The sequence below is a fragment of the Sphaeramia orbicularis genome, chromosome 21 (assembly GCF_902148855.1).
Source record: "Sphaeramia orbicularis chromosome 21, fSphaOr1.1, whole genome shotgun sequence".
Taxonomy (NCBI): Eukaryota; Metazoa; Chordata; class Actinopteri; order Kurtiformes; family Apogonidae; genus Sphaeramia; species Sphaeramia orbicularis.
The window spans coordinates 58,397,367-58,409,723 of NC_043977.1; the positions used below are offsets into that span (position 1 = coordinate 58,397,367).

A 12,357-nucleotide genomic window follows, 5' to 3' on the forward strand; every position below is an offset into this window, starting at 1 on the left:
GTTGAACTGTTCCTTCAGGGTTTTCCAGGCTGGTAGATCCCATCAGAATATTCCACTGGAACGCTTTGGGAAGACTAGACTGCAGTGCAGATTCTTCCACCAGCGCAGATTGTGTGCGTCATTGCCACAGGACAAGACACTGAGCATGTGCAGAATGGAAGGAATAAAGTCCAAACGGAATAAAGGCTTTACATGTCCAGGAAGAATTTAGACCGCAGTTAAAAGAGGATTAAACCAGTGACTTTAATTGGGTTTAAATTTAATCCCAACTTTTCTTTTTCAACTGGAATAAGGTGTTTACATGGACATCTGAAATAGGATCGAACCTTTAATCAGATTAAACCAAGAAGAAAAGTTGTCATGGAAATGCACGGAGTGTCGTACAGAGGGACAAAAATCAAAACAAAAGACTAAAATACAAGAATAGATTAAGAAGACGTAAAAGCAGCTGTAAAATTAAAACAGTGAAATAAAAATACCAAGTAAAACAACAGAATAGACATGATAATACATTTCAAATGGAATGTTTGACAGTGCTGGGACAGGAGGTGTTCTCTGCACGGCTGGGTCTGCAGGAGCTTCTTGAACACAGGCAGGGACGCCTCTGTTCTGGTAGTGCTGGGTAGAATGTTCCAACACTGTGGAATGACCCATGAAAAGAGTCTGGATTGTCTTGTACAAAGTTTGGGGACCAACAGACAACATTCCCCAGATGAGCGGAGTGGTCATGGGGCAACAGAAGCTTTTATCAGTGCACCTGAGTAGGTAGGAGCAGACCCATGGAGAACTTTGTAGGCTAGGATTAATGATTTGAATTTGATGTGTGCAGCTGTGGGTAGCCAGTGGAACTCAGAGAGTAAGGGGGTGACATGTGCCCTTTTAGGGTGAGTAAGGGGGTGACATGTGCCCTTTTAGGGTGAGTAAGGGGGTGACATGTGCCCTTTTAGGGTGAGTAAGGGGGTGACATGTGCCCTTTTAGGGTGAGTAAGGGGGTGACATGTGCCCTTTTAGGGTGATTGAAGACCAGACGATCTCAAATAGGTGTGAGAAATGAAAAATGCAAACTAAATAAAAGGTCCAGTCTCAGCAGGTTGTGGTGTTTGTTGCCTGTCCACACTGGATCCAGTGTACATTCCTGCTTGTGTCCTGTAGGTGAATACTGGGTGGATCCAAACCAGGGCAGTGCAGAGGACGCCATCCAAGTCCACTGTAACATGGACACCGGCGAGACCTGCATTTCTGCAAACCCGTCCAGCATACCCCGAAAAGTGTGGTGGACCTCATCCAGGAACAAACCTGTGTGGTTTGGAGCCGACATCAACGGTGGAACCCATGTGAGTCCTGACATGTGGACGGGGAAGGGACGATGGGGTCCAACTGTGGGGACGGACAGGACACAGCTGTACGGAACTATGGCTGTTAGAAAATATCAGTTCTGCAATATATCACAATATGTCATTTCACAATACTGTATCATATTTAAAAGTACTGTATGGATATTTTTAGGTATTTATTCAAATGCAGATATTGTGGAGGTTCATTTTAGTTTTTCTTTTTTGTTTATATTTTAATTATTATTATTTAACACTGTTTTATTAAATAATGGTTATTTGAATCATCCTAAAACCACTTTTTATTGTTTGAGAGGAGGTTCGTTCCTTTGTTGGATTGAACTCAAATCCTGTTCTGATGTTAGCTGTGAACTAATAGAATCTGAACATTTGAACAGGATCTGAAACTGGAATGTCTGTGAAACAGAATTTCAGTTTGAACACAGTTTGAACATTTGGTGATAGAACATTAGATCCTGTTGGGATCAAATAAAAATGTGTTTAGTATTTGTGCAGATTTCTGCTGTAATTCAGTTCTTCAAGGGAATAATCATTTAAAACAAGAAACAAACAAAAAAATTGCCTTTTTAACACTATCATGATATATCGTGATATATCGTATTGTGATCCTAGTATCGTGATTTGTATCGTATCACCAGATCAACAGGATCTAATGCTATATCACAACATTTTTCTAATTCTCCTCATTTCCAAAGGAACTACCATCTGCCTCTCAGACAGAAAAAAGTGCTTTCAGGACGATTCAAAATAACCATCATTTAATTAAACAGTATTAAAGAATAATAAATGATATATAAACAATGAACAAAAATGAACCTCCACAATATCTGCATTTAAATAAATACCTAAAAATATCCATACAGTACTTTTTAATATCGATACAGTATCATGGAATGAAATATCGCGACATATTGCAGAAGTGATATTTTCTAACAGCCCTAACTGGGAGGATGTGGAACCAGAACTGAACTGGTTTGACAGCTGTGCTTTTTTAAGGTTCTTATTCCAGATGTATGTGCTGACCGTGTGTGTGTGGGGGGGGGTTTGTTTGTGACTCTAGTTCATGTACGGAAACAAAGACCAGCCGACCAACTCCGCCACGGTCCAGATGACGTTCATCCGCCTGCTGTCCAAAGAGGCGTCACAGACCGTCACCTACCACTGCAAGAACTCTGTGGGCTACAAGGACGAGAAGACGGGCAACTACAAGAAGGCCGTGATCCTCAAAGGCTCCAACGACCTGGAGCTGAAAGCAGAAGGAAACAACCGCTTCAGATACACCGTGTTGGAGGACTCCTGCACAGTAAGGCCACACAGGAGGAGGGGGGGGGGGGGGGGGGGGGGTTGGACTGGATATCCAAATGAAAACACACAAACAGAAACAATCACAGCTTTAACCCTTAAAGACCCACAGGTACTTTTGAATCAGTTCCCAGATACATTTTTCAACATTCACTTTATTGTCATTCAAACACAATACCAACACGGATACAGTGCACAATGAAATTACATTTCATCGACTTTTTGCATAGATCCAAGAAATGTAAAAACACCTTAGCAGCCAAAAATAAGTAGCAACAGCTTCCAGAACAATAGATAAGACAATAAAGCATAAAAGGGCAATAGATTAAAACCACAATGGGTCATTCCATATGCAATCTACAGATTTTAAGAAAATGTCCCACCTGACCCTCTCAGATTTTTCTAAATTTTTACATACTTATAGAGCATTATATATGATGGAAAATCCAAAATTTCAAGGCTTAATTGTAAATAGTTCCAAAGTTCTGACCATTTGAAGTAGGTAGGGGCTACCCTAAAATTGTGACCAAAATTAAGACTTGAAATTTTCGTCTATTTTCAGGCTTCTATATCTTCTGAACAACAAGAGCTAGAGGTCTGAAATTTTCAGAATCATTTCACAGGAATCCTAAGAAAAGTGAAAATATTTACTTAAAATTTATAATTGCATGTTACAGAGAATGACCAAGTTGAGATTTTATCCATTGCAAACTTCTAAAATGCTACTTTTGGTCACTCATTACACAAAACCTAATCATCATATTCATTAGAAATTTGATGTGCTATATCTGGTCTACGTAGGGAATGGATCTGTGTAAAATGAAGGTCCTATGTTCTGTTCTGTATGATATATGAACAGCTGAAAATCAAAAATATCTGTCCGACCTTCAGATTCAAAGGTCAGTATCAGTATGTGGGATAGGTAGGATCACAAAATAAAAGACACCATGTGAAAGGACAGGAAGTGACCTAAATTTTGACACCAAGCACAACTGGCTTCTATAAATCCCATATTTTAGCTGAAAACGTCCATATTTAATTTGAACATTTAACATAGAACGATTTATCGTACCAAGTAAACAAGAAAACGCTGAAATTATGTTAAATTGAAACAAGGAAGTACAATGAGTGTGTTTTCTTTCAGGTCAGTAAATGAACAGTTCATTTGGTTTCTGTGATTTCTCAGCAGAATGTGTGACGGTATTAAACTGAACTGTGTCAGTGAAGGAGCAGATCTGAAAACAGCTGTCAATCAAACCACATTCAGCATTTGGACTGATCCTCCAATCAGCACGTGGAAGCTCAGTGTCCGGCCCGGCTGAGCTCCGCCCACAGCTCCATTCACCCGCAGAGACGCTGAGCGTCTGGGGACAGGACAACATCGTGGCATTTATCCAGTGCTGGTCCAGTTTGTAGTGGTTTTAAACCAGTTCCACTCAGTCCCATTGAAGGTCATGGACGCTGAGCGTCTACGACAAATGCACTGAGCAGAGATGGAATGAACAAACACAGACACGGGAATGGAGGAGAAGTGAACAACATCCAGTCCACTGATCTGGGATCAAACTGATTCTGAACCAACTGGTCTGAGAGATGAACGTGTTCCAACACATTTGGAGTCAATGAAATGAAAACAACTGAACAGATTTGAGCATTTAATGGGAGTCATTTTAGGGTCAGCTGAGCTTCCACTGCAGTCTGACAGAAAACACCTCTGACATATATGCACACCCCACCGCCCCAAGTTTTACCACTAAGAGCGCTGTTCCTGTCAGCTTGGAAGGTGGTTAGCCCTGCTAAGCTAATAGCATCGTCCGTATCCGTATCAGTCAGCCAGGTCTTGGTGAACACCAGAGCACAACAGTCCCTCACCTCCTGGTCTGATGTTAAATCCAGGCTGAGGTGGTCCAGTTTATTTTGCAGTGAGCGGATGTTTGCGACCAGGAACGATGGTAAAGGTGTAACGGTAAAGGGGTTAGCTTTTAGCCTGGTGCTAGCTCCACCACGGACCCCGCGCTTCCACTTCCTCGTCCACCGCTGCCGGCGTTGCCTCCTCTGGGTAGTGTTGGTGGGGGACGTCGGTGTTGGGCGGGCCCCTCCGGATGAACATAGTAATCCAAACGCAATCAACAAGTTTGAAGTGCTCGGATCGACTGGCCAGGTCTTGTCCATCGTCTGTAACCGCAGCCAGCTTAGACCATCGTAGGTCAGCCTCCCGCTGCTGTTTGGTCTGGTTTGCTGGTGTTTTGAGTCTTACCAGTGTCTATGTCGTGTGCCTACGTGGCCGCAGCCAACGAGAGCGCCGCCATCCACCGTCATCTTCTACGACATATTAACACATTTTCTCTCTATTTAACCTTTTCATAAGTGATTCATCACCATTTATTCTAACATTATCCCCCTATGTTTTTGCATTTTTCACTGTAAATCATGTACTTTCCTATATTTAATTTCCTGTGTTTGATTTAGATGTTCATGGGGGGGGGGGGGGGGGGGGTCCATAACTAACGTAACTAACGCTGAAATGAATGTGGACCGTTACAGGCCTAATAAGCAGTATTATGGGATGGATGGGGCTGATGCAGTGCAGATGCAGCTAAACTCCTGTTTGTTTGTTTGTTTGTTTGTTTTCCACAGCAGGCCAACGGTAACTGGGGGAAGACGGTGTTTGAGTACCGGACACAGAAAACTGCCAGACTGCCCATAGTGGACATGGCCCCCATAGACATTGGAGGCCCCAGCCAGGAGTTTGGCATCGATATTGGGCCCGTGTGCTTCTTATAAAACCACCAGAGATGAGGAGGAGGAGCCAAGGAGGAGCCGAGGAGGAGGAGCCGAGGAGGAGGAGCCGAGGAGGAGGCGGCCCTGAGACTATTGAACTGCCAGCTGATCCAATCAGCCACATTGTACATACGAGTACTGAGGACTATTACGGCCCTGGGGCAGAGATATTTATTGTGCCTTTCAACCCAGTTCAGCATGAATGTTTGGAATTGACAAAAAAAATTGGTCAAACCAGGCTGGTTTCTGTCATTTTGTGTTTGTCTGAGTAAAGTGTTCCAGCTCACTGTGGTGTATTTTCACCCAAAAAAACAAACCAAAAAAAACTTGCCATCAATTTTATTTTACAAACAAGTGTTCAGAGAACTCAAACCTCCGCCAAGCACCCTGAACGGTGTGCATGTGTGGCTCGACCGTCTGTTTAAACTAGGTCATCCGAGGTCAACAAAAATGGTGCCATCTGAGCGCTCATGTACCAGTTCTTATATGTGGATAATGTAACCGTGTTGGCTAACTGGGGTCATTTTCCAGTTATTGTTCACATTTGAATGGAAGAGAAAACAAATTGTGACCCCCTACAAATTCCCTGGAACTGCTTCTGTAATTATCATTTAACAGCAAAAACTGGAACTTCTGTCATAGAACATGTGTCTGTGGATGTGCAAAACTAATTTCATAATGATATTTCACAAATTGCATTTTTTTATGATTTTTTGAAACTGGTGCATAAAAATAACAAAAGTCAACAGAGCGTAACAGAAGAGAAATGGAGCAGAACCATATTTGGTCCAAAGTTGCAGCTTGGTCCCAGTCATGTGTCTGTCCAATTAGATTCAATTCACATCAATATTAGTTGAGTTCTAATTTTAAATGTGTGGGAAATGGGATTTTCAGTGTTCAGTGTAAATGTCCACAGAGTCCACATTCCACAGTGGATGTGGACAGTTTAGTTCCAGATACAAGAGACTGTTCTAAGCTACAGGTGGATCCAACTGGAGGAGAATCAGAGTCGTTTGGAATTTTGGATGAATTTTGGAAAATGTCTCAGTGATGACAGATGGAAAACTGTAGATGTTGTGACCTTGCTGTGACCTTGAACTTTGTCCTACTGGGACCAAAATGGAATGGGTTGATCTCAGGGCCTAGGCCTATCTGTGGGGAAGATCTGGGAAAGATGGGTGGAAGAGTTTTACACTAAAGATGAGAACAAACAAACAAACAAACACACAAACAAAGTGGCAGAGGTAAAAAAAACTTGTTTCCAAAGATGAATGCGTGCCTTTGAATATTGGTTCCAACTGCTGTTCGTCGCCCAGATCGACTCCAGTGAAGTCACATTCACCTGGATTGTCATGTTCTTTGTACGTTCAAACACAGATTTGTTGTTTTTCTTTCTTCTTTTTTTTTTTTTTAAACTACAAATGTCATATAAAACTACGTTGTGGTGCTACAGAGGAAACGCGTCCAGCTGATGAACATGTTTACTCTAGAATCCGTCTGGTTTGCATGGACAGATGTCCACCTGTGTCCACTTTTGTCCTCCTGTGTCCACCCGTGTCCACTGTGTCCACCCGTGTCCACTGTGTCCACCCGTGTCCACCCGTGTCCACTGTGTCCACCCGTGTCCACCCGTGTCCACTGTGTCCACCCGTGTCCACTGTGTCCACCCGTGTCCACCCATGTCCACTGTGTCCACCCGTGTCCACTGTGTCCACCCGTGTCCACCTCAGTGTCAGCTACCTCCACCCCAAACTCAGACACAGTCACTACATGGAAATGCTTGTTGGCAGGTGCTCTTCTGTATGTAGTGGGACAGGGTCAGGATCAGGGTCAGGATCCGGATCAGGGACAGGGTTTGACGATGTCAATAAAGGTCGTTGTGTCCACACTGCAGAATCAGATGTGTTGTCATGTGACTGGTGTGTTGTGTTTTTTCCTCAGACTGCCCTGTGCTCCAGTTCTGGGTTGTTTTTATGCATGATGTCACTTCCTCTTTGCTGCACCTATATGCTTTGGATCCTTTTATACGACGTTTACAGAATACAGTGGCTGTGCTTTGTATTTCATGCTATGCAACAAATTAAACTAAATGCTTGTATAATCCCCCCAAAGCTCTTGTCATATTAATTCAGGGTTCAGAGGTCCTGACCTTTCACTTTTTTGTTTTTTTTTTCTTTTATCCTCCTCAGACCCAGCTCTGGGTTTTCTGTCCACATTTGTGGACAAGAGTTTCACAACTTTATACCAAAAAAAAAAAAAAAAAAGACAAGAAAACTGTCCACCACAGAGGACATTCCATAGAAATTTAAATAACTTCATCTGAAAAAACTGTTGCATCAAGATGTTTCCAATGTGGGCACTGATTTAATAAAAAACAAAAAAAGCTGGTACTGCTGACATTTCCTGGGTCTGAGGAGGATAAGGAGATTTTTAGGAGTTTTTTGAGTGAGTTTTAGGTGATTTTTCAGTGTTTTTTGGGTAATTTTTTGGGGGATTTTAGGTAATTTTGGAGGAATTTTTGGGTGATTTTTAAGTGTTTTTTGGGTGATTTTTAGGTGGTGTATGGGTTAATTTGTAGGTGGTTTTTGAGTGATTTGTTAAGCTCCTCAGACCCAGCTATGGGTTTTCTGTCCACATTTGTGGACAAGAGTTTCACAACTTTAGACAAAAAAAAAAAAAAGAAAAGAAAAGAAAACTGTCCACCACAAAGGATATTCCATAAAAATTTAAAAACTGCATCTGAAAAAACTGTTGCATCAAGATGTTTCCAATGTAGGCACTGATTTAATAAAAAAACAAAAAGCTGGTACTGCTGACATTTCCTGGGTCTGAGGAGGTGAAATTCTTTTTTTTTCTTTTTCTTTGTGTTCGCTTACACTACTGTTGCAGTTTGTCCAGTTGTACTGATGGTCCACACAGAAGCCCAACACGACAGAAACAACACATTCTGTAGAAAAACAACGCTCTGTGATCCAAACTGAAGTCCTTTATCTGTGTTATAAAAGTGGACTGTGTGTGTGTGTGTGTGTGTGTGTGTGTGTGTAGGTGTGTGTGTGTGTGTGTGTGTGTCATCACTCTGTACACAGCCGACTGCTGCAGTTTATCAGACTGATGTTCAATGAACAGACGAGTGGAAACAGTACGTACATAGGACCAATATTTTAGGAGATATTAGTCCTTTTGAAAACAATGTCCTCCCAACAGCCAATCATGTCACTATGGCCAGAATCATAGAATCTTAGAAGTGGGTTACCTAGCAACAGATAAACAACAGGGGCGGCCATGTTGTCATGATGTCATATTTCCTGTGCCAGAACAGACAGAGAAAGAAGTTTTTCAACTGAAAATGACTGAGGAGTGTAAAAAGAAAGGACTGAAGTGGATCAGAGGATCTGGAACCAGGGTTCCACAGGTCAACGCACAAATAAAAGAAGTGAATCATTTGAATGACTGATGATGTCATAGGACCGACTGATGATGTCATAGGATGGAGTGCTGTCTGAAAACAGTGGGATGGTCAATTCTGAACATAAATGCTGTCATTTAGAGCATCCTAAATCACATTTTAGACATGTTTGGAATCACATCCAAAATGTCCATTTTTGGACGTCATACTTTCACCTTACTAAAATATGACTGCTCCAAAAAAAGAAATTCTGGTCTTACTTTTATATTCCTTTAAAGACAGTTCTAAATGGTTCCAATGGCATCAATGAAGGATTGCTGAGGTATTTAAACCTTTTTCACCAATTTTTTGTGGGGGGGGGGGGGTCATCAGCGCCCCCCAGTGGTCAAACATAAGGCTATAGTATGTGCTCCAAACAATGAAATTCTGGTCATATTTTAGAATATATTTAAAACAGTTCTAAATGGTTCCAAAGGCATCAGTGAAGGAGTTCTAAAGTATTTAAACCTGTTTCAACCCATTTTTGAGGGGGGACATCAGCGCCCCCCAGTGGTCAAACATAAGGCTATATGGACCTTGGTAGGTATCTAGAACACTTCTTAACCATGTTTGGTAATATGTCTAAAATGATCATTTTTGGAGCCTTAGCACTTGGCCACCAAAGGGCGCTGATGAGTGTTGGAATTAAGGGTTGAATAGACCACACCGGGTCCAAACAGACCACACCGGGTCCAAACAGACCACACCGGGTCTAAACAGACCACACCGGGTCCAAACAGACCACACCGGGTCCAAACAGACCACACCGGGTCTAAACAGACTACACCGGGTCCAAACAGACCACACCGGGTCCAAACAGACCACACCGGGTCTAAACAGACCACACCGGGTCTAAACAGACCACACCGGGTCCAAACAGACCACACCAGGTCCAGTTGAACTCTGTTAAAGCTTCCATTTCTTCTAAAGGTGGAATCCGTCCAGTCTGTTCAAACATTCGTCCACATGTGATTCATTTGATTCTCTACTCAGTGACACTTGTGAATGTAGCGACAGGAAGTCATCCAGGTCCAGTTCTGGTTCTGGTGCGGGCAACAAACGTCGAACCCAAATACAAGTTTCTGAAGGTAGAGGAAAGGAAATGAGGTGCACAACAACAGGAGACGAGCAGAGTGGAACTGGTTCCATGTAGTGGAAATGCAGCAACAGAGGAATTAGTAAAGAGTCTGTAGGTTCACTGTCACTGTACCCCCCCCCCCCAAAACTGGGCCAAATCTGCGCAGATGGAAATATAACAGACAGTTCATGCAAACACACTCTTGTACTCTTATTCCCTCACCCAATGAGAATCGATAAGAGACTCGATAAGGAATCGGATCGATAAGTAAAATCAATAATGGAATGGGAATCGTTAAATTGTTATCGATTCCCATCTCTAATGCCCCGTGTGCACAGAAGGTCCTGACCAACATCAACATGTTGCATACCTCCTGTGCTGTCATCACTGCTGAGACGCCAGCGCTGGAGTCATTTTGGAGTCTGAGGTCGGTGTGTCTGCACCGCTGCAGGCAGCTGTTCTGAACCAGGGGTATTATCGTTAACGGAAACTAACGGAATGACCAAAACTAGAACTGAGAAAACATTTTCGTTAACTGAAATTAATAAAAACTAGAATTAAAAGAAAAAACCCATATCTAACTGAAACTGTATTGTGTGTTTACTAAACTAACTAAAACAGATACAAATTCTGGATCAAATTCCCTTGGTTTTGGTCTTTGTCAATGTCAGATTGATGTTCAATGGATTTCTTTGTCTCTCTCAGTTTTCTGTGCTGTCTCCATACGACACTTTTTGCTCCGTCACTTGTGTTCACTTGTGGTTTCCAGTCGTCTTCTGGTCCCCACTCTACCTGGAAACATGGAGACTAAAGCAGCAGAGTCCTGTCTGGGATTGATTTGAATAGGAGCACAGAGAAGAAGAGAAAAGAGACCACTGAACTACAACTGAACTACAACTGAACTACAACTGAACTACAACTGAACTACAACTGAACTACAACTGAACTACAACTAAACTACAACTGAACTAAAACTGAACTACAACTAAACTACAACTGAACTACAACTGAACTACAACTGAACTACAACTGAACTACAACTAAACTACAACTGAACTAAAACTGAACTACAACTAAACTACAACTGAACTACAACTGAACTACAACTAAACTACAACTGAACTACAACTGAACTACAACTAAACTACAACAGAACTACAACTGAACTACAACTAAACTACAACAGAACTACAACTGAACTAAAACTGAACTACAACTGAACTACAACTAAACTACAACTAAACTACAACTGAACTACAACTAAACTACAACAAAACTACAACTGAACTACAACTGAACTACAACTAAACTACAACTGAACTACAACTGAACTACAACTAAACTACAACAGAACTACAACAGAACTACAACTGAACTACAACTGAACTACAACTGAACTACAACTGAGCATTTAGAAAATAACAAAAACTAATAAAAACTATCAAACCTGCTCTAAAATTGAATTAAAACAAACTCAAATAGAGAAAAAAAGTCCAAACTAAATAAAACTAAACTAGAATGAAAAATCCAAAACTATTCGAACTTTGTTCTGAACAGCCAGGAGTTGAGGACCACCTTCTCCTACAACAAGCTGAGTTTGTAGCTGACACTGTCCTGGCTACGTCAGCAGACTCCACCAGCAATGCAGCCATGACAGTCATCTGTGGCAGGTGGTTCAGTGTATAGCAGGGGTCTCAAACTCGTGGCCCAGGGGCCAATTGTGGCCCATGGGATGATATTTTGTGGCCCCCTAGTTGACATCAAAGTTCAGTTAGTGCGGCCCACATACAGTTCTCAAACGCACCTTTTTGCTGAGTCTTACCACGCTCTTATTTTATTTATTTTTATCGTTTATGGGCTACCGTAGATAGTCTTGTGACAGCTTCTGGCGGCATTTGTTGTCAGCGGTTGTCAAGCTAGCCAACCGTGAAGTACCTGCGGAAGTATGAACGTTAGTCACGTTGAAACATATTCCGCAGTGACACCGAGTGGACGGAAAATATCTGCCATCACCCAGTTCCAGTCATGTCTCTGAAAATGTGCCGCTGTCTGATGTCATTACTCAAGTAGACATGCTGAGGAGTTCGCAAAATACCAGAGAGAGAAAGAACCAGGTCGCCAAAGTTAAAAGATGTCTGTTGAGGAAACAAGATTTATGGAAGAAAGTAACTGTAGAGAATGAAGCAGCAGTCGAAGCAGCTACATGGTGAGTAGAGATGGGAATCGATAAGAATTTAACGATTCTGATTCCATTATCGATTTTGCTTATCGATCCAATTCTCTTATTGATTCTCATTGGGTGAGGGAATAACAGACTACAAACAGGTGTGTTTGCATGAACTGTCTTTTATATTTCCATCTGCACAGAAAAACTAAGACATACAGTATGAACAAATAAA

The 12,357-nt window shown here is 42.0% G+C and overlaps 1 protein-coding gene across 1 annotated transcript in view; it reads left to right on the forward strand.

Moving 5' to 3' along the window:
• Nucleotides 1-6,356, forward strand: part of LOC115412880 (collagen alpha-2(V) chain-like) — a 94,642-nt gene extending 88,286 nt beyond the window's left edge. Inside the window, exons 51-53 of the mRNA XM_030125544.1 lie at nucleotides 1,153-1,334; nucleotides 2,413-2,655; nucleotides 5,292-6,356. Coding sequence (XP_029981404.1) covers nucleotides 1,153-1,334; nucleotides 2,413-2,655; nucleotides 5,292-5,438 — 572 coding nt within the window. The 3' untranslated portion in view covers nucleotides 5,439-6,356. The remainder of the gene's footprint in view (nucleotides 1-1,152; nucleotides 1,335-2,412; nucleotides 2,656-5,291) is intronic.
• The last annotated feature ends 6,001 nt before the right edge of the window (nucleotides 6,357-12,357 follow it).